General features: G+C 39.1%; 2 protein-coding genes across 11 annotated transcripts in view; one reads left to right on the top strand and one right to left on the bottom strand.

The window, feature by feature from the left end:
• Positions 1-27,897, top strand: part of LOC134811813 (amphiphysin-like) — a 73,709-nt gene that overhangs the window by 19,529 nt on the left and 26,283 nt on the right. The gene's annotated exons all lie outside the window — the stretch shown is intronic.
• Positions 51-27,897, bottom strand: LOC134811909 (uncharacterized). 8 transcript variants are annotated; one of them, XM_063819055.1, is made up of 19 exons: positions 27,834-27,897; positions 27,585-27,650; positions 27,348-27,473; positions 22,454-22,513; positions 11,027-11,207; positions 10,701-10,834; positions 10,460-10,575; positions 10,258-10,286; positions 9,874-9,927; positions 8,576-8,740; positions 7,713-7,853; positions 7,279-7,386; positions 6,946-7,098; positions 6,572-6,831; positions 6,239-6,437; positions 5,810-5,893; positions 5,068-5,193; positions 4,744-4,827; positions 600-714 (listed from the first exon to the last, which is right to left on the bottom strand). In XM_063819055.1, exons 1-19 carry the CDS (start codon positions 27,885-27,887, stop codon positions 689-691), a joined length of 2,166 nt encoding a protein of 721 aa, XP_063675125.1. In that variant the 5' UTR covers positions 27,888-27,897; the 3' UTR covers positions 600-688. The 8 variants fall into 8 exon arrangements, 7 of the variants coding, with proteins under 7 accessions (XP_063675126.1, XP_063675130.1, XP_063675131.1 ...); XM_063819054.1 differs by lacking the exon at positions 5,810-5,893 and adding an exon at positions 5,421-5,546; XM_063819056.1 differs by lacking the exon at positions 5,810-5,893 and having other exon boundaries at positions 51-714.

Here is a 27,897-nt window from a genome sequence, read left to right as displayed (position 1 = left end):
AATAAAATTTTAAAGCGGGTGAATTCATAGAGTATATCAAAAATAGTATATTGGTTGCCAATTGGTTGATAATCATATAAAAGTTAGTACTAACATTAAAAAAGACTTGTTACTTTAAAATCCCTTTTAAAAGTACACAAGCAGTGAGCTTAAACGTTCTGATAAAAATTGATATTATACATTAAACAACTACGATCCGATCGCATAACAACTCATTATTGCGAATGTGAATTGAATTGCGGCAAGGAATCTTAATTTACAAAATTACAATAATCGTTAACATCAAACTCAAAAGTTAACACCAAATCATTCATTTGGCCAACACACTTCATCATTCGAAGCAAATCTTATAAAAACAATGCATCATGCTCGCTTGAGACTGGGTAGAAACGTGGGCGAATTTTTCCCTTGTAGTTTGTTTGAAACAAGCATGCAATATTCGGTTTTCCAATTAAATTTAATGGCGCACATAAAATTTGTGTTTCTCGATTGATTGATCCATCAGTTAAGAAAAATAAAATCTTTTCCGAAGAAAGCTCGCTTATAAATTCAAGTCCTCAGCTGCAATAACATGACGTCACTACCAGTATTACGTCCGTCTAGTAACATGACGTATAATGACGTCACATGACGTAAGATGTGAGCTGTTTGAGTTTGGAGGGGAGGGAGAGAGGAGATAGTACCGCTATCACACGCCGTTGTGTCTGTTCGAACCTGGGTTTAGATTTGTTATTATTAAAGTGATCATCTGTGACACGCCATGACACAACTCAACAATGATTAATGAACGTACATGTCAGCAAACAGCAAGTGAGCTTGATCTTTGGAATGTTGTGCACGAGAAAGTGGGAACAAGCATAGGCGACATATAAGTGCGGTGGGTGCGGAATCGCACTATTGACATCATATCGCACTTTTCCGCACCATCGGCCGCTATTCGTTCTATTAGAATTGTGTACTTTGTACCGCTGTGTCGTGAGTACTATGAGATATGATCGATTTGCCTACAAATATGATAAGGGTTTTTGGCGCCCCTAAAAATGTGTCCTATTTCTTAAAATTTCAAAATAGAGGGGTCTCTGGGCCCCTTTGCTACGCCACATAACGTAAACCCTCAACAGATTGGAAGCAAGTAAACTTAGTCACGATTAAATGTATTATAGTTATAATTATAGCTACAGATGTAGATGATATTATAGTTTGTAAGAATTGGGGGGGGTGTAACCCAAAAAAACCCAAAAAAACCCAATCCCAGTATGACCTTTTTCAGGGTAGGAGTTGGGTTTTTTTGGGTTTTTTAAAAATTTTTCATTTGAAGGATATAAAATCATGTAGGCACCTAGCAAAACAATTATCAGTACAACTGACAACATCACTGTTGTTGTTCATCACTACAACATCACAATAGATATAATCGCTTAAATATCACCCAAAAGCAGTATTTTATTCACTGATGTGCTCAGAAGAAGTTGGCCATCCAGATATGATATCAGCCATTATGTAATGCTCACTTCGATGGCCATGGCAAATTGAGTTAGTAGGGACGCAACTCACTGATGACCCCAACCCTGACCGCAACCGGTACGAGAGGAATAAAGCTTTTCTTCTCACCTTCACGATCTCTGTTTCCGTTTTCCTGATCATCCGCTTAACGAGACACCATGCTCTATCTCCAACTGAAAGAATCTTGCAGTTACCATCAGCTGCGTGATCACATGTGATATTAAGTGATATCTTCGCTTGTTTATGGCCCTGGAGTCGCTAAAATCTTGACTGGGATGGCATTCGATCTCGCCCTCCATTGAGGCAAACCTCAACAGCCGTATCATGATGCAGAGCATCACCATACACAGTTACTATTTTCGCCCATTCCTCTGATGAGTCAATATCCTCCACTTCCTCTTCTTCATCATCTGTTTCCGCTTCGTCACTCTCTGCTCCGTCAGAAGATGGTTGGAAAGCCTCTCCTTCAAAGTTACAGTGTTCTTATCGCATCATCAAAATTTTTACAAGTAGGCAGGTGGTCTTTCAATGGTTGTGTGAAGCTTAGGTGGCCCAAGGCGTCACCGCTGGATAGAAGCTGGGTGGAAGCCCTGGTCTGATGTGAGGCTCCCAGAACTTTGAAAAGGGGTATCCTGCTGGTGCCCTCTTCCAGACACTCATCGGACAGCATGATGAAATCCACTACCTCCACGTGGTGAAGACTGGATACTGGACAGGGGGTCCAGGCTAAAGGCAGGACGGTCGACGGGAGACATTGAGCCCCGGAAGTTCAATAATTTGATCTATTGACTCCTTAACTCTTGGTCTACAAGAGGCTTTGAGACTCGTAAATCTTTACTGTGGATTGCACAGTAGCTAAAGAGGTGTTGGCTGTTACCCTGTTCAACCTAGTCTACTATGACTCAGCTAGACTGGACCACACTCTGGTAGTCAGGATACGGCTCCCTATGCCCAGGGTACCGGCCCGTACCGGGTAACGAGGTAGTCAGGGGAAGGGTTAGTCCCCGCTAAAGTGTAGCTCTGTTCTCACTCTAACCTCCTTATGCTTTGGGATAAAATCGGAAAGTCCCACACTGGAGCAGGTGACGATTGGGTAAGGATTACAACTGATGCTGTTTGGTAGAAAAAGGAAGTGTCACATTTGTCTTGTATAGCATATGTTCGTGCAATTACATGCTCAAGATACCCAAGATATTATGGTGAGAGTTAAAGATGGCTTTTGTTCAAGCGGATTGCCTTAACCTTTTACTCTTTCTCTCTTTTAGTGGCGCAAGAGTTAAGAACACAATCCACTGCCAATGTGCAGGGGACTGCACAGGATTGTGAGCCAACTGAAAAGTCAAGATGAATCTTATCAACAGCTTAAGGGTTAAAGCCCCTTATTTTTCTAGTGGAAGTGGTTGCCGGGGTAATTACGCTGCTATTACAGAAGCTGATAACTCGGTCTCCACAACACGACAACCTATTTCTACAGAAAGTCAAACAAGAAAACATCAACAAAATATGAACATCAATTGTATTGTATCATGTAAAAGGACTGCTAAGGCTAGTACATTTAACATAAGAACAGCCAGAGAACAGCACAAACGCATCGAACTTGCAGAACTATTTTCTCGAATCAAACTGCACATCCTTGGCCTGCAAGAACATCATGTAGTGCATTCTGAGCCTACCAGGATAGAAAAGATGAACAAAGGGATTCATCTAGTGACCTCATCTGCGTGGAGAAACGCAGCTGGCGCTTCTAATGGGAGAGTAGGAATCATCTTGACGAGGACAGCATATGAGGCTATTTAAGTCTTATAAAATCTTACAGCGCAAGGATCCTCACCATGTCTTTCAATGGAAAGCGCAGGCTCACTGTCATCACATGCTACAGTCCTACAGAAGCCTCATCTGATGAGGAGGCAGAAAATCTCTTTCGTCTAAAACCAAGCATCTTACTGTTAATTTAGTAGAAGAGGAGCCACACACAATAACTTCTAAGGACGGACATGCCTTAGAAGAAGTTGAGGATTTTTTCTACCCAGGAGCCTGGATAAGTACAACAGCTACAGAGCACGACTTTAGGGTACGCAAGGCCAAGGCATGGGCTGCCTACCACAAAATGAAGGCTATATGGAGGTCCAATTTGCGCCGAGATTTAAAGATCCGTCTGTCTCAAGGCTACAGTTGAATCAATCTTCCTGTATGGAACGGAAACGTGGACAATGACAGAATCTTTGAAAAGAATAGACGGATGTTACAGTAAAATGCTTTGGATGGCCCTAAACGTGGACTGGAGAGAACATCGCACCAACAAAGAGGTCTTTAAATCACTCCCAAGAGTTAGTTCGAAGATACAGGCCAGAAGAATGAGGTCGGCTGGGCACATCCAGAGATCCAGCGATATGATGACCTGGCAGTACACCAACTTCTCCTTCGGGAACCTAGCCATGGGACCAGAGGGAGGGGCAGACCACCGCTCACTTTCGTCGATAACCTAATAAGTGACACCGTACTCAAGAACACTGGGGAGATTAAGGAGCTTATGGCGGACAGAAAGCTTTGGAGACACATCATTGAGACTCGGACTCTGAAGCCGCCTTAAGTCAAGTAATTTAAGTCATGTGCTTTGACTTGCCCTTGACCTTCGTCATAGCCTCCTTCCATGACAGGAGAACACATTTGCCACATTTGGCACATTTCCACTTTGTGCATTCATATGGATTATATCTCGATGATCGAGACATCCTGTTTGCTATCGTGATAACATACTATCAATATAAACACACTCATATACTATGTAAACTATCTATTAAGTTAAGACATGAGAACAACACGTAGGTAAAACTCAGTGGGAAATAATTCACATTCAATACAATTAATGAAATGGCTAGAATTTTGTTTAAATTTTGTTTAAAAAACCCAAAAAAACCCAAAAAAACCCAATCCCAGTATTACCTTTTCTTGGGTAGGAGTTGGGTTTTTTTGGGTTACACCCCCCCCAGAATTTTAACTTATAGTTATACACAAAATGTGTAGGAATCTTAAGTTGCAAAGTTACAATACTTGAATACTCTGCATCAACTATTCTCATCACTTGAGGCCAGGGCGGAATTGCACTTTTTGCATGATATTACCGCACCTACAGGTTGCCTCTGGCCGAACAAGGGTAGAGATATGGACAATGTCACCGGAGATAAAGTGATAATATCTCACAGAGCTATTAACATTCAATAAAAATGAACAGCAACTTACCCCTAATTTTAGGAGGAGGTTTGGACATAGCTATACTCGGATCAGTATATCCCATCTGACCTGGGGCTGCTACCGGAAACTGAGCTGTGATAGGAAATAAGGTCACAAAACAATAAACATGGCATAGATCTTGACGGTTGAGATCTTTGCCCCGTATAACTTATGATTGATCGACTACTGTCAGTAACGGGCACACAGTAGTATCGTAGATAAGTAATCGGTGAAATATTGAACGTTAATAAAATGTCAGTCTCTTCTAATTCCGTTCCAAGAAAACATGTCAAACACACGTTCCCATGGGATTTGTTGAAACTTCGAACTCACAATGTATGGAGCTGATGGAGCCTTGTTTAGATTTAGAAGGAGGAGCAGTGCTCATAGAGAGGGCAGGGTCCGTGTATCCTATCGGTCCTGCAGGGGCAGGGAATAGATCCGCTTCTTCTCGTGTAGCTGGGGTTTCAGTAAATTTAGGAGGTATGGCTCACGTTTCTAATGAGATCAAACTTGAATAAGTTGAATAAGTAATGAAGTTTTGTAAATTTAGGTAAGGTATACAATTGAATGGGGCTATCGTGCAGTGATTATATTTCAATTTTCATGGCATAACTAAGAGGGCTGAGAAATGGAATTGTTTTCCACTAAGACGTACTGAAGTTTTGAAAGAGATTTTAACTTACGATTAATTGTAAATGTGCAAATGTGTTTCTCCCGGCGTGTGCTATACAGCACACTTGGGTCAATGTAGAGTGGTGAGATGGGGAGAATGTTGAGAATGTTGAGTTTGGGAGAATGAGGGGTGAGTGCTGGGTGAAACTGATTAATATCAATGTTATCCAACTAAATCATTGCTTTGAACTGTGAAATTCGTCTTTTACTTTAATTTATGGCGAGTTCCAGCACGTATTACAGAGAAAGAACGGATAAGAAGTACTATCACATAAGGTTCGGAAATATATTTTAGATATCTACTGCTGCGATTATTTTCCCGAATCAAAAATATCACGACAATTGTTCGGCTATATTTTTTTGGAAACAGAGGATGCTCAATGCTCACTGCTCTTCAAACCGGTAGTAATGACACGAGGCATCACTGGTCGAATGTCTGCTGCGGCCGCGAGTAGCCCCGAGCACCATATCATTTGCGCAACAGCTGTACAATAGTAGTAGTAGTAGTGTACAATGTATAGAACATATTGTATAGTACAGCTCTACATTGTACAATAGTATCAGTAGTAGTGCAGCGTACAATGTTTTGTTTACTGTGAGACAAACACCTACCAATTAAATTAAATTTGGCATGCGAATTTAAGCTAGTGATGTATATAGATTTAACTGTTTACGCACGGAGCATATTTTAAAATAAGTGCTCGCAATTCATCATTTGTTCGAAGCCCAGAACTTTTGTGCCGATTACAAATATTCGTCGATGGGGGAACCTTCAGAGAAACCTCAAACCTAGCAGTATTATGCTTCCATACAATAATTAAGGACTTACTCTTGTTTTTAGGAGTAGGAGGTTGTGTCATACTGAGACAGGGGTCGTTGTAGCTAATAGGACCGGAGGCAGCAGGAGGGTACTTGTAGCTGTTGTACTGAGGGGCAGTTCCTCCCTGGCTCATCGGTTGGGACGCTTTCTGACTCATCGGCTGTGACGTTTTACTGGCGGCAGCAGCTTTCGCTTTATTCTGCTTGTTCTGCGAAAAATTGTGATGTAACAAATTGGAAGGTTTGATACTACAGATTATCACATTGTGAGGAATAAAGTAGACTTATTATGGATATGGTTCAGTACAGTTTAAAATAACTGCCCAAAATAACTGATATTTACCTTGCCGGCCTTAGCAGAAGACTTGCTCATTCCACTGCTTTTTGGTCGGGCCTGCTCTGAATGGTCTGCTCCCCTGGGGTCACTGATAGAAACAGAGGCTACTTGGTTGTTGAGCTCACAGTTCACGTAGCTACTCTCCGTGTAGGGGCACTCCGCCGGCGGAGGAGGGTGTTGTTGGGGTTGTTGGGGTATCGGGGCAGAGTACGGGTCTTCAAATAAGGAGCTCGATCCGTTACGACCAGAAAAACTTACAGGCGTTCCTGAATTTTGACGTGGTAAAAATGAGAACATCCCTCATGTGTTACTCTATGCTTATATCAGTTTATAGCATTATTAGAAAAGTTTATTTGGCATGTACACAAGATGAAACTTACCCATGTCCCCAAAACTGGCGACGACAGGTGTCGACCTCTGGGAACCACGAATCATGATCTTGTCTCCTAACTCGATCGGAGAACCAGAGCCGGGTAACCCCACGTGGGCGTAAATATAGTTCCCTCCTCCGTTACTAGGGCCACTGTTTATCACTGAGGTTCAGGGATAGGGTCAAATTCTAAAGATAGATTTGTAACCTTATTTGTTGGACTCCTTTTAAAGGGAATCAGAAGTTCTAATGAAGACAAGGAAAGGGGATTCACTACGAGGATTGCTTCGGTGGATATTATTCTTTATTGATTGATCAAATTAAAGTTGTAAAATGTTGTTACCATCCTGGGGAGGCGGCTGAGTTGTAACGTTCATATATTCGCTTTGTCCTGGCCTACTGACACTGGGTCTGATGGGCTTTACTGGAGGGTTTCCCACGGCACCGTCAACTGAAACAGATTCCAATAATGATGTATGCAGCATGTCTTATCATAAATAAGTGGAAATACTGATAACATATTATAATGATTACAGTAAAGAAAAGACATTACAAGTTGTAAAATTAATAACAAATAATATGATAAAAGTATGTGCGGGAGACTTATAAATGGATAAGAACTATGATTAAATACCAGCTTTTATTTTTACATCTTTTAAAGATTTTATATAGTCTCTTATGCAGGACTGATTAGCTCTTTGGGATATTTATTGAACCATCGGAGAGATTTACAGTGTTATATATATATATAAAATACCAATGACGAATGACTCCTACCTTCGTATCCTGATGAATTGTCAGGCTGCTGTTTGGCTGAGGGGAACTTTCCAAGTCTCACATACTCATTCTCTGTTCCCGTTTGTTTCCCGGACGCGTTGGCGCTTTGTTCTGTCGTGTGCGAACTCGGATTCTGAGTCACTGTGGGGGAGAAAGTTACCATCTACTCCTATCATCTGCATTGTTTAAACATTTAGATAGTTTTCATTCAAGCATTTACTAAATACGAAGCGATTCAAAAGTCTTGTATGCCAAGTTCACATTAACCATTCTAAAGGCAGTTTATGGAGTGAACATTTGATACTGAAGACGAGATTGCAGCGTTTAATGGAGTTAAATGCAGGCTGACGTACACTAAACGTAAGTCCTGCACACTGCTCTGCGTCACTAGATATAATGGGAAGGCTAGAACTAGTGTTCTACACCCAGTAACCAGCTCGACCACGTGCTAATCTCATCAGAGCGTCGTTACCTTCTCTCACGAAATTCATCTAACCCAGGTTATGTGAATTGGACACGATTGATTGGTTTATGGCACCCCGTATCTCCGTACTCAGTCACCCTAATTGTGCTCTGTCATCAGCTTTTTTATCATTTAGCCGAGTTGGCGAAATTAAGTTGCAATTGCCGGACTGTACAAGCCAACTACAAGCCAACTGTACAATTAACTGGATGTAATTCCCAGCGTACAGGAGGTGAGTTGTGGACAAAACATGAACAATACTGAAATTATGTTGTATTGAGAATAGTACTTGTAGCGACAAAGATAATCAGTAATGACAAGACAGTAAGACAATAACGACATCAAGATCAAGTAGAGTGGGGTGTTTGTAAGATATGGACCATCTTGAGTTCAGACAAACCGGCGTATTTGTAAGAATTAGCCCTCGTATCTCCAGTCTCCATTTTAGAGAACTCCTCATCCAAGATATCCGCCACACTTCGTCTCTTTTCAGAGGATTCCGTGGCTGTGGACTGGTCAGAGCTGCCGGAGGGCGCCAGACTGCGTCGGTTCTCGTGTGGATTTACTGCGTAATATGGAGACATGACGTTGTGTGGTGGGGACACATTGAGACACATGCAACACTGATCTCAGCAACGATTAGTTAGCGGACCATCCCAGGGGACGAGCTCAGAGATCGGGTAATCAGAGACTGGGACTCTAATCAGGACTCTAATTAGAGTTCAATTAGCTGAATCTGAGGGTCTCACAGTTTCACTCACACGTTCAGTGATCCAATGTTTTCAACGCTTCTGACTGTCATCACGATTAGGCAGATAAGGACTACTTTACTGTCAGGAAGTAAGGAAGTTAGACTGGACTGTCACATTTACACTATACAGTCTATACTATATACAAAATCTCTCTCTTCACACTTGCATGAATTTAAACAATTACCTACACACATTTTGAACTCTCTCTCCAAAATGCAATGGCTAACACTGTGAACGAGAGGGCAGATTATACATTTAACACTAATCACCACAATCCCTGTTTTACCAATAGAAGATCCACAGTCTAACACAGATGAATATAGCAAGTAACGAGAATTAGGGAGAATTAGCTGGATATACAACATGCAGTGATAAGGATCATCCGTTCTTTTGGTTGTTGAAGACGTCCCGTTGATTCCTTGCTGGCCAGACTTATTGATGGATCACAGGTAATGAACATGCAAATTGCAAGGTGAAAACCTGTTTTTAATTGTGTGGGTACTATTCAACTTTCAATCAGATATTAGTCCTCAATATTTGGACGACAAGCCAGTTTCAAATTAGAAACCAAATATTTCTTAGCGCTTATCCAAGCCTGATCACAAATCGCCATAACGAAGACAAGGATGACAATTACATTACATAATCATGAACAGCATTTAGACAAAATATTGCAGAAACTTGAAATGAATCTAACAGTTTAGTTTTTAAACAAAATAAGACATCGAACCTATACATTATACAAGTTGTCGGATTTTTACCAAGTTAACATGCGATTTTTTTACATCAAATGTTCATGCTTGCCGAGAATGACTTAGAATCTTAATCCAGCGGCGTGAATTACATGTACCATAATTGGATGGGAAATACTTATTTTTGTTACATCATCTCAATTATAATTATTTAATTACACATTAAATATGGCACATAATCATGACATCGTTACCTGTCATGCCTGATACAGCCGGATCAGTGTACGTCATATGAGCGAGGGGTTCACCTTAAATTATGCGGGGTAATTTCACGCGGGACAAGATGTACAATAACAGCAGATCGCAAATTAACAATTAACTTAGTGATAATAATTAAGCAGTTAGCAGGTAAGCTGGAGCCTGCACAGAAACTAAGCGAAACAGATGAGCTTACGATAGCTTGCAGAACTGCAGAAGCTTGAGATGATTGGTAAACCGAGATATGATATTTCTAGGATCAATTAGCGAGGCGTTTCTAATTGAAAAATATTTCAACTGGAATTTTTTTAGGACGCTTATCTTTGAACCGGATTTCTTTTAATGCTGAAAGGTTTTAACTGATATTTATTAAAACTTACTTGGTGTCGGAAGAGTCGCATTATTGCCGCTGAAAATACAGAGTTCAAATTGGAAAATAAGTTGGGGGTGGTAAGAAACAGCCCTCGTGGTATTGAGTGTAAACCAAGGCCAGCTGAGCTCGATCGGGAATTCAGAGGAAAGAAATCCTACAGAAATATTACCAAGTTTATTGAATGTATAGTAACTAAAAAATAAACTTACTACAGAGGAGCAGCATGGGGTTTATAGGAGGGGTTTTTGAGGGGTTGGAGGCCTACATCCTTGTTGAGGTGGAGATAGTACGCCACCACATGTTCTAATGTGTCGAATCTTTTACCCTACAAATATTTCCATAAAACCAAAGTGTAGAAGTTAGAAGAATTTTTTGACACGTTATTAAACTTTTGAATGTACAGGTTAATCAGATACGTTTCATAAAATAAATTTAGTAAAACAAGTTTACCGGAGCGGGTACTAGGATGAACTTGTTCTCAGCGTGATCCCGCTTAATGATGTAGTGGAATATAACCATGTTATCCTGGTTAGAAACACGCACTGACAGAGAATAGGACCCCGGCTCGTGTCCACTGTCTCTCACTGAGGTTATCGTCAATTATATAACCAATTAGTAGTTACCATCAATTAAATAAGCGATTAGTTAATTAATTATATTAATATGTTAAGGTTCAGGTGATCAACACTGCCTAAGTGTTCAGTGTTCACGACTGATCTCTGAGATACTCTATAGTATGAACGATGTTTTTTCTATCTATATAAGTTCGGACTCACCCAAGAAATGGTTACTGTCAACTTGTTTGAGAAGCTGCTCAGCCTGATCACGTGTCTTGCCAGGCCAGTACCACTCGTGTTCAGGAGACATGTTGACAACTAGTGTACTGTCGTAAACCTGGGGTTCAGGGTGGGACATCTGGGCTGGCCTCATCGAGGTCATCCTGCTGAACTCGTTCAACTGAAAGAGGATGGGTGTAATTGATAGATTTCATAAACATTAATAGAACAGTGGTTCTTGTTCAAATAGTTCAAACTTACAAGCATATGAGAGTCGATGACCAAAGTGGAGAGATACGAAAGAATACCTTTCAAAAGAATTAAGTTGTAGAAGTACTATTTGCTAATTTTTTAGAATTTGAATTAGTTTATGGTAATATTATTTAATCCTGAACAAGATTGCAGGAATTTTAGTATTATGGTCGTTTTGTGAGAAATGAATACACTCGTCTTAACGAATTTAATGTAAGTAATATACTTATTACAATTTTACTATAAAAAACAAATAAATATCATCCTATTTTATCCTACAATTGCCCTTTCTTTAAACCCTGTGAAATCGTTCTTACGTAAGTTTATGATTATTGTTCTTGTGTCAGTTATGTGATCATTAAATGCGTCAGGATTTACGTCATTCTAATTCGTTCACTTTTCTTATTTCCAACGTTGCTGTCACAGAAGCTTTTAGATCTCCGTAAAAATCCTATTTTACCTAAATTGTACCACTTTATTTAATTGATTTTCCTATTGTCCTATTTTATTCAATAATCCTATCCAGTCTCATATTTCCCAGAAGAATTGAGGGCAGAATGCGTTCTCCAGGGTTACACTGACAGCGCTGGTAACAATCAGCCCAGCTCCCAACATGCACATCCAGTTAGCGCCCTCTTTAAAGAGGAATACCTGGACTACAAACGCCAGCACTATGTCCATGTTCCTCATTATGGTAGCTGAGGCTGACTTCTCAATGGAGAGACCCACGTTGAGCATGACCAGAGCAGCACAAGCCCCGACCCCACACGCCAGCAGGATGATCCTCTCATCAATACAACCAGGACTGGTGTAGGCGTCCTCCGTCACCACATTCAGCACACTACCACACACTATCACCCACAGGTTGGTGTAGAAGGGGGTGACAGCTGGGTTTACTTTAGGACCGATAGCTCGTTGAGTGGTGTAACCTATACCAGTGGAACATGCTGCTGTAAGGGCTATTAGACAGTACAGGTGGTTGTAGGTGTAGGACTCGTTATCATGTCCGAACACAAAACTCGGTTGAGCAATGAGGAAAACCCCAGCAAATCCTAAGATGACAGAAGTGGCGTTTATTAATGAGTACTTCTCTTTGAGGAAGATTCTGGAGAAGAGGCCTGCGAATATTATGGCAGTGAAATAGATTGAAATAGCATCGCCAATTTTCATGTTTTTGACACACCAAATTTTGAGGGTTTGACCGAATCCATGAGAGATGCATCGTAGCGCAACCAGGGGTTTTTTAGGGAAGCTGAAGAGTGAGCTACCATTGTAGAATGAAGCAGGAAGCAGCAGTAAGACACCAAAAGTCCCTCTAATAATAACAAACTGCCCAGGACTAATAGTATCAAGAAATTTAGCTGCCGTAGCTAACGCACTGTAGAGGACGGAGGCCCCTAGAACTAAACACAAGCCCATAACCCGCTGAAAAGGACTCCGCTTGAACTGGGAGGGATGCGGCAACAGATCTGAGTCAGACTCCGTTACTTGGCTATACTGGGATTCAACCATAGCAAGGTCATTAGAATTAGGTAGCGTGTTGTCTGAGGTTGAATCTTCTTGAGCAGGGTGGAAGTCCAGGACGGAGTGGTAGTCTGGCTCCCCGGGTTGTATTCCAGATGATTGGTGGGTCTCGGTCGGGGAACCTTCATTGGGCTGGGCGATGCTATATCTTGCCATAACAGATGCTGCTAAAAAGTGGATTTTGGATCAAATCACCAATTTAGGTTGATGGAATATTGTGAGGTAAAATAATTTTCTTCGGGATTAAAAGCTATTGTCTTTGTCCAGAGTGTGTTATGTTTTCAAGAAAATTCAACCGTTTGTAAAATAAGGCCAAAGTAAATGCAAAGCGAGTTCAATAAAACCACCAAGAGTTTACGGTAAAAACGCTCGATCATGGTGTGAAGTAGAACTTGACCAAGGGACAACAGGTATTTATTGTGCATATTTGACTTATGTATGTGCTTGTTTTTTGGCGCATTCTCATCGTCTAGGTGAGAAATTTAAAAGAAAGCCAATCGCTTATGAGTACATAAATCACATGACCCCACCATAAGACTTCCCAAGTAAAGTCCGTTGCTAAGTTTTAGTGCTTGTTCCTAGAGCAGGATACAACGTTTTTGATCATGTGGTTTTTTGAATCTCCAAATTCCTCAAGCTATGATTTATGCGATCTGGCTACACACGAACTGTACTGATGACGTCATAGGACACCTGACTGATTTGTTGAAACACGAGAATTGAACGAGGACCTTAAAATCTTTAATCGCGCCGACATTATTGAACCGGAATAAATCACATACAGGGACGTAAGTCTGTGATTTTCAGCCTTGAAAGGGAGCAACTGCTTCACAAGATTACGATCATCCCAGCAGCAATATGCGCTGCAATGAAAAACACTATTGTTCCAGTAATGAATTTCTGGAATGTCTGCTCTATCCACTAAAGGTTCGGAACTACAGACATCGTGATGGCTACAAGATTGTAGCCTTCTTCTGGAGCGGGATAGGACTATTTACCATTGGAGAAGGCATAGGAACAAATTTCTACTCACATTTGGATTTCTTTCTCACGTTGGTAACAACGCTGGCTATCCTCATAAAAGTCAACAAGTATAGAGGTTTGAGCAGAAGAGGAGTTATTTCAGTTGTACTCGTATCATTCGGGTTTTAATTCTTTACATTTCGATATGGAATTGGATAAATGCATTATTCTTTAAAAAGTTAGTTTTTTAAAACAATATCTCAGGATATTTACTACATTGGCTGTTATCCTGTTAGTGTTATCTATTGTTTGACAATTCGTAGCTTTGAAGAGTTCGTGCAGAGTTTTCATAGTTTCATTTTAGATAAAAACATTGTTGAGCCTATTTATGCGGCTGCAAATTATTCATTTGACCATTAAATTTAAATCAGTATGGAACAGTCCAGATGAAATCAAAATAGCTCCACCGGCCTGGCGGCCTCCTTCGCTAATAGATTTATAACAGCTGTCCAGAATATGTACGTGCTCAATATTAATAGATTTAGTGTGATTATTTAGTGTCCACTGTCCATACATTAGATTGCATATTGCATATGCCCCCATTTTCTGCTTTCTTTATAATAAGAACTAAAACAGTTCTGAATTAGACTGAACGTGATGGTTTTCAATTCAACAGTCCTAGCTGATGGACTGAAGTTCGTGTAAATTGGATGGTCTGTTGTAGCTGCTCTATTATCCATAATCGGAAACACTGTTCTCCTTTTTGCTTCAATTCGACGTCATGCTATAAAACTCGACAGAATAACGATCGTTCTACTGGAAAACTTGGCAGTAGCAGATTTAGGGTTCGTCTTGTTCACCATCATATCTAGAGCAGTCCACATACTGCAGAACAACGATGATACACTCTTTGGACATGGGCTCCTTCACAAGATTACAGTATTACCAAGACTGGTATGTACAGCGATCAACTTCAGTCTCTTCCCCCTTCTGAACTCCAGTAACCTTCTCTGTCTACTTTACCCTCTCAGAGTTAGAAACTACAGGTATAGAGACGGTTACAAGTTGGTGGCAGTTTTGTGGAGCGGTTCTGTGATGGTCTGGAATTATGGTCTGGACAAAATTCCTCTCAAGTTTTCCTGGTGGGATCTTTATTGCAGTTGCAGTTGTTCTGTTTGTACTGCTAGTTCTTATACTGACAACTACAATTGCTCTGCTTTTAACAGTTCATAAAGCCCGAGGACTGACTCGGCAGGGATTTGTTTCTGTGATCCTAATATCGATAGTATTTTTAGTTTGTTATATTGCCATGTGGACAGCAGATACTTTGTTTTCTTTTGCCATCTTCAGAATATTTTATAGCATATCTTACGTAAGTTGTTTTAGTAACACTTTGATCTATTATCGAACAATTCGTAGCTTTAAGGAGTTCGTAGATGACAATATTAAATATTGGTGGGTCATATTTTCTTCCAAAACGCAGTCAGTACTCTTGTACTAAGTGGTGGGTCTGCTGCTCATTTCCCAGAAAAACAGTTAGTACATGGTACTACGGGGTTCATTTTTTGGGTGTCCAACCCTTAAAAAAACCCATTTTACCTCAAATTTCAATTTTGGGAATCGGTTTTGAGGTTTTTTTGAGTTTTTTTTGGTTTTTTTTAATTTTTAAAATTTTGTTGTAACCTTTAATCTAATTCGACTACATTGAAAACAAAACCACAACTAAATAGTGGGTATAATTTGCCCATTTCCAATTTTTTAATGAGCTGTTTAAAGCAACTTATGGGTGGGTATCTTATTTTATATACCCAGACTCAGTTAGTACCGTGATTTCTCAACAGTTAGTACCGCAAAAGCCGGCAAAAGGGGGTGGCCGGGTGGGTGTCCTAAATATTATCCGAAAATGCAGTTAGTACCGTGAAGGGGGTGGGTGGGTCCTTTTTGTAAAGTCCAAACTGCACTTAGTCGACGTCACGTGCGGCACTTAGTACCTGATCCCCCCGCTCTAGCAGTTAGAACGTATGTTTTATTTGTTAGGATCCTTAATTAATACTTTACTAAACATACCACTAACGGAAAAATCTGCATATTTAGGATTTTTACTATTTTCTTTTCGTATAACATCCCTTAGTCTAAATTGCACAGAAAACATTTATGCAAATTTAAAGTATCTTAAATTTTCTTATTGACCGTAAAAGCAAACAGGCATAGCATAATTCATTGGCACCTTGGCTGCTGTTTCTGTAAGAGAGATGTGTAGCAAATATGCTTCACAAGCAGTAAAATTCGGACCAGACTTCAGGTCATGATGCAACTTACGAAATAATCGCACGCAAAGTTGACTTTTTGCGAGGATGTTACCAACTTAATACCAGTCTTAGTGACCATTATAAAGTGTCCTCCGCTAATCATTTATTCCGAGGAACCCGAAGTATCGGTATTTATTGTCAGAGTATAATATGTTAAGTTTCGACTGAGGTGGTTCGAGGAAAAATTTGAAGACAAGGCAGCCTTCAGTGAGTCTTGATATTTTCAGGACTGCTAACTGTAGAAATAATAGCCAGAGGTCACACCATTAGGCACGATAATTATTAATTACATTCTGCCACCTTCCTCTGTTGCAATTATAAAATGGCAGCTGTTTGGAGCAGAGCACGTGCTCATTTAACAACTTAAAAGTAACTTAAACCTTTTTAACCACCAACTCCGTGTATTTCAATACAGGTTACCTTTATTTTTCAGGATAGTAAACAGACCTCATCGGGGGCGCCAACATGCAACGTTAAGCCACTAATTGCTACCACGAGTATTTTTAGTAATTTGTGGATCATCACTGAAACTTATGTTTATAAAATAAACCATCCCTTGTATGGAGATAACCACTTTCCGGATACGTCACATCTGCAGGTATAATAAAACTCTAAAACCGGATTACTAAAATTTCTCATCGCTTCCACATCGGAATGCATTAAACTAATTTGTTATTTGAGTAGAATAATTCCTGCCTGCCTCCTTCAGAAATCATGATCAACCACAAATTTTGTGATCTTAAATATCAAATATGAAAATATAACAACAAGATGTCATAGGGCGGAAGATGAAGCTTTCAAAAATTCTTGTTCTATCGGTCATTACTTAGTTATCATTTCGTCACAATGACTCACGGATCGGGGTCATTATGGATTGAAATCGTTCTAAGATGAGCTGTTGTGTACGTTAAAAGTAGACCAATTAAAATAAACAAAACATGGTGCGCGCGTAAAACGCGCACAAATTTTGTGCTGTAGCTTTTGGACTTTAATCACAGAGAATCATTTCGCGCGTGACGTAAATCTTGTTGGAAACGGTATAACAATATCACATGTCAAGAAGTTGATTATCTTTTACAACTACCTAATAGTTGAAATCTCGATTCAGCATGACATCTAACAACCACTCATAAAACAGCTTAGGAACACCTTCTATGACTCACATCATGCGAAATTAGGCCCGATATCAGCATGACGTAATCACGATGTCAGCAGATCCTGTCATCACTAGACACACAGTGCAGACTGCCTGTCTTTAGCACAACAAAAGCAGAATTGAGGAGACTATTTTAAGACAGGAAATTAAAGGATCGCTTAGTTTCTAGAACAAAAACATCTGGTTGTTTACCATTCCATTACTCTTGCAAAGGTACTGACATCACCAACCCAGAAGCGGAATCAACTTTTCTTAACGAGGCTAGTTCTTACAAATCATACCTAAACTGAACCGTGACCTCACTCGTCATTAATTATAATCGCGGGGTAAAATGACTTGAAAGCATGACATTTGAGCTAAAATTCGATATCATCTGATCAACATTCAACAAGCCTGGTCTTAGTGCCAAGAAATCAGGCTGCCCTGAGTGAGAAAATACAATATGTTAATCTATATTATAGTAAGCATGCCGAGTTTATAATATGAATGGTGAGATTATAATAAAGGCCAATGATTCGTTTAGCATGATATGTGAGCGGTTGAGTACAATTATAAGGGATGTAGTATAAACACTATCTTTGACAGGTTTTATCAGGTTTATTACACTAAGTAGTCTAGGGGTTCCAGATAATAGTCCTGTTGTGGCACATCTCTAGGCACGGACCAAAAGCAGGGTGAAAGTGGCATTAGTTTGTGAAGCGACTTATGTATCAAATATACAGTAAATGGCTTATTTTGATTCTCTATTTTTGTGTGGAAATATGTTAACCTTGAATTTTTAGAACAGTGAGGAGGTTTGAAAAATGTCCTGGAATGAGAATATCCCTAAGAATAGGGATGTCCCTAGGAAGTATGACTAGTATCATTGTTGTTTCAACTGTTATGTTTAGCAAGCGAGGGTAAGTTTGTCACGCTTCTAACTACATACCTTAATAAATACCGAACACGTGACAAGACAGTACTCCACCGTGCAGAAAGGAGAGTGAGATTATGACTATTTTAGAGTATAGGGTGCCTGGGTGCGCCCACGTGTTTGATCATCAGTGATGATTGCTGAATGCTAATACTTGATAGACTCATAAAATAGGTCACCATGGCAGCACAAATTTTTGCTTTCTGCTTTTCTGGATCTCAAGAAGACTTGATACAGATTAACCCTTCTATTGATGGGATGCATCCCAACCATAAAAACAAACAAGTTGCACAACATTTTTCTTGGAAATTCATATGTATTTTACCTAGTGGAATTGCTAAAGATACCATGACTGCACTCCAAAAAGGCAAAGAGAGCATTAATCAATCATCATTGCATTGAAGAAGCCCCGAACAATTTCGGAATGGTCTCATACTCGGTGGTTGATACGGGATACCTCTACATTTGGCTGAAACTTATATCTATTCACTAACAGTTCTAATACAGAATGCGATCAGCTAAAGGTTCATTTTATGTCATCTTGAACGTTTGAAGTGCGTTCTTCAATATATCTTCAGCCTATCTAAATACTTAAAAGATATTAATGAAATAAAAAACGCTAAATTATATTGATTTTTACGTTATAATGCGAGACATTTTTTTAAATGGGTATGATACAATTTTCCAATCTTAACAGTGCTGACATCGATTTAAAGATGTCATTGCATAGTCGCTAGATTTCATTAGGATGTAACATAACATGTTACCAATACATGAACATAATTAGATGAAACCGATAAAACTGTTGGAAATTATCATTTTATTCGTGACCATTACATCGTGGCAATTCTGTTGAAACTTTAATCCTTTAAAGCAGCTCTTGTGGAATGTGGATTCTTTATGCCAATAGTAACAGAGAAAAAAGGTGTTAAAAAGTCTTAAAGTGTTAAATGGTTTCAACAACTTGTTTCTCTGATTTTGTAAGAATTGTCATTCTTAATAACAGAGAGTCAGAGAGCCCCCTAACAACAACTCCCCTGTTGACTGGACCAGTGTTTGAAGACTAACGATATGTGGAATATGCAATGTTTAAACTTTAACACGGATCTGAGTTCCTTTTAAACCTTTCAAATAGTATTTTTAAAAGGATTTGTAACATTTATCCCTCTAGGGCCTCACCACACTTTCCGTCAATATAAATGTCATCATAGTCTGCATTATTTGCATACAAGACATAGTTATGGTATGTTGATTCTCGAGTAGTGAAAAACATTCGCACTTCATCTCGATCTAGTTACATTTATTATTTACTACAATATCTCAATCAACTTCCTATATATACTGGAATGTCATAAACATCTTATCGAATTATTCTCGGGACATTACAGCTCACAAATACACGTAGTAAATTATAAATAGCTGTTTTCCTGGTTAATCAATATGCTGTAAATATTGGGAGACAAATAGTACAGTGTGATTACAGTCTCTCATACAGGTTAATAAAAGAGAGTTAACACTTTCTTCGCAGATACTTTCTGGTTGAAGTTGTCACAGTAATTGTCACACACTGACTTGTGTGTTAAAAGTACATTACACATCCTACACTCGCGTGTGTGTATATTTTGAAAGGAAACCTTTGTTATTTGTACACCGGAAAGGACAAATTGCTCTTGGAAAATGGTAAGTTTAGAAATTCCATGGTGAAAATTCAGTGGATAATGCGTTGTTGCTTAGTTAGTAAATATTTCTGCGATTTTTCGAGAATCTTCTCTTCAATATATTTGCGTGCTCACAATATAGAATGTAATTAGGTCAGAAAAGTTTATATCGATAATTTCCATTTAATTGCGGCACGGAGAATATTCTCCATTAATATTAACCTAGAACATTAACTTCTTTCCTAGAATTTAGTTATAATCTTACTGTGAAATCTAGCTGGCGTGTAGAAAGAAACATACAACTACATCCACGACTAGGAGTCAAATTACACTAGCCTAGACGGGAATAAGATCGCACATTCTCCAGTGTACAATGTACATAGTTTACTAGAGTGTATTAGAGCGTACAATGTACACACAATACTGTGTCTTACATGAAGGGCCCATGCTCACACTACTCATGACATGTCCTGATATAAATTGTCCAGTAATCCCCTGTAGGATACCTGATCCTGTGCCCTTTAACACTGCCATTACAGCTTTACAGAGTACAGGACCTTTTCACCGGTATGCGTGGCGTCTCAAACTTTAAGTGTGCCCCATAAATAACTGAGAAATTTGATATTTGGAATGCTGTTAGAATCGTGAAGAGAGTCTATTTCTGAGTAGCAATTTTCAGCGAGAAAGTTTGCAGAATTCGATGTGACTATTTTGTTTAATGACTCCTAATTACGTATAGCTAGAGAAATTAAACTTTTGTTTAACATATAGTACAGCGAACAAAGCACGGGAGGGAGGTGGTCGCTGTATGTGTGTAGCCCAACATTCATGTTTCAACTTTACCCTACTTTAAAACCTTAAAAGGAATTTGAATAATTACACTGCTTAAACATTATATAAAACATATTATATTATATGGGGGGATGGTCACATGGAGGGGGTAGTCACGTTATAAAGTTTACAGGAACTCTTATACCTGTAAATTTAGTACGAGCAATGATTCTCTCTCGCTCTCTACCGCTCTCTCTCGCTCTCTCTCTCTCTCTCTCTCTCTCTCTCTCTCTCTCTCTCTCTCTCTCTCTCTCTCTCTCTCTCTCTCTCTCTCTCTCTCTCTCTCTCTCTCTCTCTCTCTCTCTCTCTCTCTCTCTCTCTCTCTCTCTCTCTCTCTCTCTCTCTCTCTCTCTCTCTCTCTCTCTCTCTCTCTCTCTCTCTCTCTCTCTCTCTCTCTCTCTCTCTCTCTCTCTCTCTCTCTCTCTCTCTCTCTCTCTCTCTCTCTCTCTCTCTCTCTCTCTCTCTCTCTCTCTCTCTCTCTCTCTCTCTCTCTCTCTCTCTCTCTCTCTCTCTCTCTCTCTCTCTCTCTCTCTCTCTCTCTCTCTCTCTCTCTTCTCTCTCTCTCTCTCTCTCTCTCTCTCTCTCTCTCTCTCTCTCTCTCTCTCTCTCTCTCTCTCTGTATAGTACTGCTATTATGAGGATCATCACGGCTGTGACTGAGATTATGTCATAGTTACATGTAGCTATGTGTGGAGGGGAGGGTGGAGTAACCAGCAGGCCACATGGCTACAAACAGAGTGTAACTACACCCCACTTTTAGCGCGTAACTCCATTCACAGATGTTACATTATACCGTATCATTTGTTCAGGTCTCTAAGCTTTCTCCTTCCTTTGTCAATATACGACACACAGTGAAAGTGGATCGCGTGATTAATGTCAATTCTTACACAAATGAGGTAGCGGTGAACTGAGAGAATTATTTAAGTCCGTTGATCTAGAAATTACCATGTAAACGCGCATTAATACTGCTGGGCCGCCAGGAAGCGATATATTACAGGTGATCATTGTTGAAAGAGTGAAGTGGGGAGGAAGAGAATTACGCAATGTAACAGGGCCGAGTGTGTGTACAAAGCTGTCCTGAAGTGAGTGAGTATTTAACTATTGGATCATGATATTATATACTCGGATCGTGATCATTTTCAGTAGTACCCAGGGTACCGCTTGTCACAAGGTGACGATAGATTTTAAAGATCTGACGCTGAATAACAATCTTAATACGCACTTCAATGATATTTAGAGACATGATCTTAGCAACAGAATTCGGAGTGAAATTCCCGAAATTGCAACATTTCATTCAATACTAACATAATAACATATTATGTCCTTATATAATGAATCTGGAAAAGTCGAGACCATTCCAGTTGAACGCCAACTGACTCTCTAGTTATGAATATAATTATTGTGCAGCAAGTTTGATATATCATGCCACACGGTGACCCGACTTGTCCCTATCTAAAAATAACCTAAACCCGACCTAAAGTTTACCAAATACCAACCAAAATCCGACCTTGAATTAACCAAACCAGACGGCGGGTTCCCGTGTGCGTCAGGGTACCTCAAGCAACCATCGTCACCTGGCACTTAACACTGAGCCTTATCTTACTGATAACAGTACTTTGTAGTTTTTACTTTTACTGCCTATATCCAACATATTGCACTTTGTAATTTTGTTTTTTTGAATGACATAATCAAATATATTATATCATTATCTTAAAAATGCGAGTACATACCATAAAAACATAACATGCCAATTTACAGTGGTGCAGTTAAGATTTTCTCTAGCACAAAATCGAAAGAGACGAGCCAAGAATAGATTCTTACCTCTGTAACAGATCCCATTATTTCTTTAATCCATTTGTCCCTTTGATCGGCCGTGTTAGACTGAAATAAAGTTATGTTAGTAATTAAGAACGTAAAGTAATAAAGTAAGTAAAGAAGTAAAGTAATAAAATTATGTTATTAAGTAAGTAAATCCTGAGCTAGAATAGGCTCCCCACACAACTGAAGGTTCATGCAAGAGTTAAAACTTTCCATATAACATTCTAATAATAGCAACAGTACAAGGCAATGTATAGTAGTGAGGTTAACTTGCTGCCTTCACGACAACTATTAACAAATGCATAGAGAGGGTCTAATGTTACATCACCCGGTGACATAACAACTACAAGACAGTGGGTAATAGTCACTACGATGTGGGTGGCGGTTATAGTCACTACGATGTGGGTGGCGGTAATAGTTACTACGATGTGGGTGGCGGTTATAGTTACTACGATGTGGGTGGCGGTTATAGTCACTACGATGTGGGTGGCGGTTATAGTTACTACGATGTGGGTGGCGTTAATAGTTACTACGATGTATACTATACTTATAATATACTTATAGATGCCCCCTTAAATATGCATGTTTTTTTCTACAGATAAATTTCATGTTCGATGGTAGTTTGTCTTGAAAATATCTCGAAAATTCGGTTTCAATTTTAGAATTATATAATCTGATGTTGTTTGACAACATCAAAAATGTGCATCTAGCAAGAAGTTTAACTTTTGAAACTGCTGACGTAATCCATTATTTGATTGCGATCTATTAAGATTAGTGTAGATACAGAATTATAAACGAGTCTGACACACGAACATCTACTCCAGTAGCAGGGAGGAGTTGAGTGTGCACTTCGATGTATAGAGTTTTTTGCTGCTTAATCGGGTTAAATAGGTCATTGGTAACTCAAAAAATCGAGGGCCGCATGTTGTGTCGCTAGTCCCAACCCTGTGGAGCCACGCCCATATTTCATATCAGGTGCGTATATGGGAAATATGTATCTCAGCTTCTGAAGGTCTTAGAGACTCAAACTTGAGTTTAAAATGACCGCAATGCACATGTTTATATTGGTACTATGAAGGTCATGAAAGCCCAAAATGCTCATTTTTGGAGAAAATTCAGAAAAACCAATTTTCACTTGGGCGCGAGTAAAAAAATCTACACTAGAAATTGAGTGAAAATCGAGTAAGCAGTTCAGTGTCTACAACATTTCTAAACACAGGGTCCTCTGTTAGGTCATTCTAAATCAGAATTGATAAAGTAATCAAATTCTATTAGTAGTTTTAACCCTGTGGAGCCACGCCCATATTTCATGTTATGTGCGAATATGGGAAATTTGTATCTCAGCTTCTGAAGGTCTTAGAGACTCAAAGGTGGGCTTAAAATGACCGCAATGTACATGTTTATATTGGCACTATGAGGGTCATGAAGGCCCAGAATGCTTATTTTTTGGAAAAATTCAGTAAAACCGATTTTCACTTGGGCGTGAGTAAAAATCGACTCTTAGAAGTTAAGTGAAATCGAGTATGAAGTTCAGTGTCTGCAACGTTTCTAAACACAGGGTCCTCTGTTAGGTCATTCTAAATCAGAATTGATAAAGTAATCAAATTCTATTACTAGTTTCAACCCTAGGGTGCAAAACTCCTAAATTACCCCCAGGCGCAAATATATAATGACTTTTCTATCTCGGCTTCTGAACGTTGTAGGGGCCTCTCTTTGAACTCAAACTAACTACGATGGCCACATTTATATACCAACTGTAAAGCAACATAGGGTCTATACTTTATAGTGCTTAGTTTTTAAAAACTCATTAAAAACTGTTTTAACCTTCATGCATCATAAAGTCGTAACATCAAACATGTACTTAATTATGGTATCTCGGGCTAAAAAAGTCTTATAGACATTTGCAGCACAGTAAAACGTTCAACATGAACACATTCGGATAACATTTATGGAGCAGCACATACCACCTAACTCTAATTTTGGTATAACTGCGAAAATAATCAGTTTCAGAAGCTCCTTCCAGCTATCTTAGGCTGCCTTCAGCTCCCTCTCTGGGGTTCTCTCCAGTACTGCTTGGCTATTATGGCTAATCAACTTGAATCGAACCTCATGTAGCAGAATCTACTTCTAGCTACCTTCTGCTAACTCCATGTCAACTCTACCCAGCTACCACCACCAGTACGTTATAATTTTCGATCTTTCTAGCAACCTCTGATATGAGTGCTTTCTCTGCTGCATCCAACAATTTCCAGCTCATTAAGGAAGAGGAAATTTGCTGTTTCTAGCAACCTCTAAACGCCAGAATAAAATGTTACTGATGGTTGCTAGACAGGGCAAGAAGTAGCCCACTAGCTTAAGCTAAGGTTGCTAGAAATAGCAGAAGTTGGAGGAACCTTGGTGGTAGCTAAATAGAGGTAGCCGAAGTAGGTGAAAACAGCTGGAATTGGTGGTTTCTGCCATCTGGTGGTATAGTAGCTGGATAGAGGAAGAGGTAGCACTCATATCAGAGGTTGCTAGAAAGATCTAAAATTATAACGTACTGGTGGTGGTAGCTGGGTAGAGTTGACATGGAGTTAGCAGAAGGTAGCTAGAAGTAGATTCTGCTACATGAGGTTGGATTCAAGTTGATTAGTCATAATAGCCAAGCAGTACTGGAGAGAGCCCCAGAGAGGGAGCTGAAGGCAGCCTAAGATAGCTGGAAGGAGCTTCTGAAACTGAGTATTTTCGCAGTTATACCAAAATTAGAGTTAGGTGGTATGTGCTGCTCCATAAATGTTATCCGAATGTGTTCATGTTGAACGTTTTACTGTGCTGCAAATGTCTATAAGACTTTTTTAGCCCGAGATACCATAATTAATTACATGTTTGATGTTACTACTTTATGATGCATGAAGGTTAAAACAGTTTTTAATGAGTTTTTAAAAACTAAGCACTATAGAGTATAGACCCTACGGTTCTTTACAGTTGGTATATAAATGTGGCCATCGTAGTTAGTTTGAGCTCAAAAAGAGGCCCCTACAACGTTCAGAACTTCAGAAGCCGAGTTGAAACTACTAATAGAATTTGCGTACCTTATCAATTCTGATTCAGAATTATCTTACAAAGGATCCTGTGTTTAGAAACGTTGCAGACACTGAACTTCATACTCGATTTCACTTAACTTCTAAGAGTCGATTTTTACTCACGCCCAAGTGAAAATCGGTTTTACTGAATTTTTTCAAAAAATAAGCATTCTGGGCCTTCATGACCCTCATAGTGCCAATATAAACATGTACATTGCGGTCATTTTAAGCCCACCTTTGAGTCTCTAAGACCTTCAGAAGCTGAGATACAAATTTCCCATATTCGCACATAACATGAAATATGGGCGTGGCTCCACAGGGTTAAAACTACTAATAGAATTTGATTACTTTATCAATTCTGATTTAGAATGACCTAACAGAGGACCCTGTGTTTAGAAATGTTGTAGACACTGAACTGCTTACTCGATTTTCACTCAATTTCTAGTGTAGATTTTTTTACTCGCGCCCAAGTGAAAATTGGTTTTTCTGAATTTTTTCCAAAAATAAGCATTTTGGGCTTTCATGACCTTCATAGTACCAATATAAACATGTGCATTGCGGTCATTTTAAACTCAAGTTTGAGTCTCTAAGACCTTCAGAAGCTGAGATACATATTTCCCATATACGCACCTGATATGAAATATGGGCGTGGCTCCACAGGGTTGGGACTAGCGACACAACATGCGGCCCTCGATTTTTTGAGTTACCAATGACCTATTTAACCCGATTCAGCAGCAAAAAACTCTATACATCGAAGTGCACACTCAACTCCTCCCTGCTACTGGAGTAATCATAGAGCTACTAAGTAATTAGTATTGATGCTGCTGTGTACATACTACAATATATACATATTGAATCATTCGACTCAATTTTCAATTTATCAAAGATTTTACTGTCTTTCTTATATATATTAGACTTGTGACTAGTTTCAGACAAAACGTCAGGTTTGATCCCAATGACAACCTAAGTAAATTATTTATGGATATTATCTATGGAATACTAAGAGCTTAATTCATAGCTTATAAAACAGGAATGGGAATATTCGGGAAGCCGGAAGAGGTTCTGATATATTCTTAAACTTTTTCTGGAATATTCTTAAACTTGTTCCAGCTAAGAAAGTGGTAGTGGTACGTGGTAATGGCACAATATTTCAGAGTATTATATCCGGTGGGAATCACACACACAAACACACCGGATAGCTAACTGCAGTTTGGTATCTAATTACACAATAAAACTATTTATATAATGCCCCCTGAGATCTAGGACACTGATATTTTCCGGAAACTAATCGTACTAGAGACAACGTCAGGTTTCCTTTTCAATATATATCTACTACAAGTTACAGGCTAACGTTACATGTACCGAGCAATACCAGAGGTTACATTAAATGAAGACATGTTTGGTATATAATATGTACAATAACAATTGCTTCGATCATGATAAGTGCGGTCAACTTAATTAGAGTGATCTATTACAATCAAACAAGCTGCCAGGGGTATAACAATATGTACATTGAACACGGGTATTCGGTATTCACTATTCATGTGCAATACCAAGTGTACTGTAGCACTTAATTCTAAAACGTGCAGCCTAATGTCTATACAATGGAGATCAATTTAAGTTCAGAATTTTCTGGGTAAAATTTAAAGTAGTATAAACGGTTATCTAGATAATGGAAGATTAAAAGCTGAGCCAATATACAATACACATTACACTTACTTTAATTATTTAATGTGCTTTTAAATGTACATTATCCGTCATGGCCTAGCATTTTTTTTAATCGATGTACATTAAATGTTATGCTATTAGTTGTGAAATAAAGGAAATGTTCTTACCCTAAGATGAGCCTCTATGTCAGGTGTAGAGACGCTGAACTGATAACCTCGAGTCAGGACTCCAGAGGAGGAGTTACAGAACGTTGTTACACTCAATTTCAGGGTTCCAAGCAGTCCGTCTCTAGGCTATGGGTAAAAAGTGTTGTCAAATATGTAAGGTACATTTTAGGTACATTGATTGACAAAAGAAACATTAACTGATATATTTTATTGATGTTTTCATTGCGCTATACTTACATCGGAAGTTTTATCTTTGTAGAATAACAGCTGTCCATTGCTCAACACAACGTGGTATTCCTTCCACTGAAATAATATTATGAATAATGATTTTGTACCAGACTGATGTTGTTGTGAGTAAAATTGTCACTCCTTATTTGATTACTGCCTTACACTCTTATAGGTAATCAGTTTAAAGCCTGGAACTTAACCTATCAATGGAATTATCAAGAATCATCTACTTTATAATTTGCCATTGACAGTTTTTACCTTATTAGTCTTTCTTTCAAGAGGGCCTTCATATCTTGTCCCTGGTATATTCATCACATGCAAA

This window comes from Bolinopsis microptera, chromosome 2 (assembly GCF_026151205.1).
Source record: "Bolinopsis microptera isolate Bmic1 chromosome 2, MBARI_Bmic_1.0, whole genome shotgun sequence".
Taxonomy (NCBI): Eukaryota; Metazoa; Ctenophora; class Tentaculata; order Lobata; family Bolinopsidae; genus Bolinopsis; species Bolinopsis microptera.
Note: the sequence above shows the minus strand (reverse complement) of the source record. Positions and strands in the feature narration are given on the sequence as shown.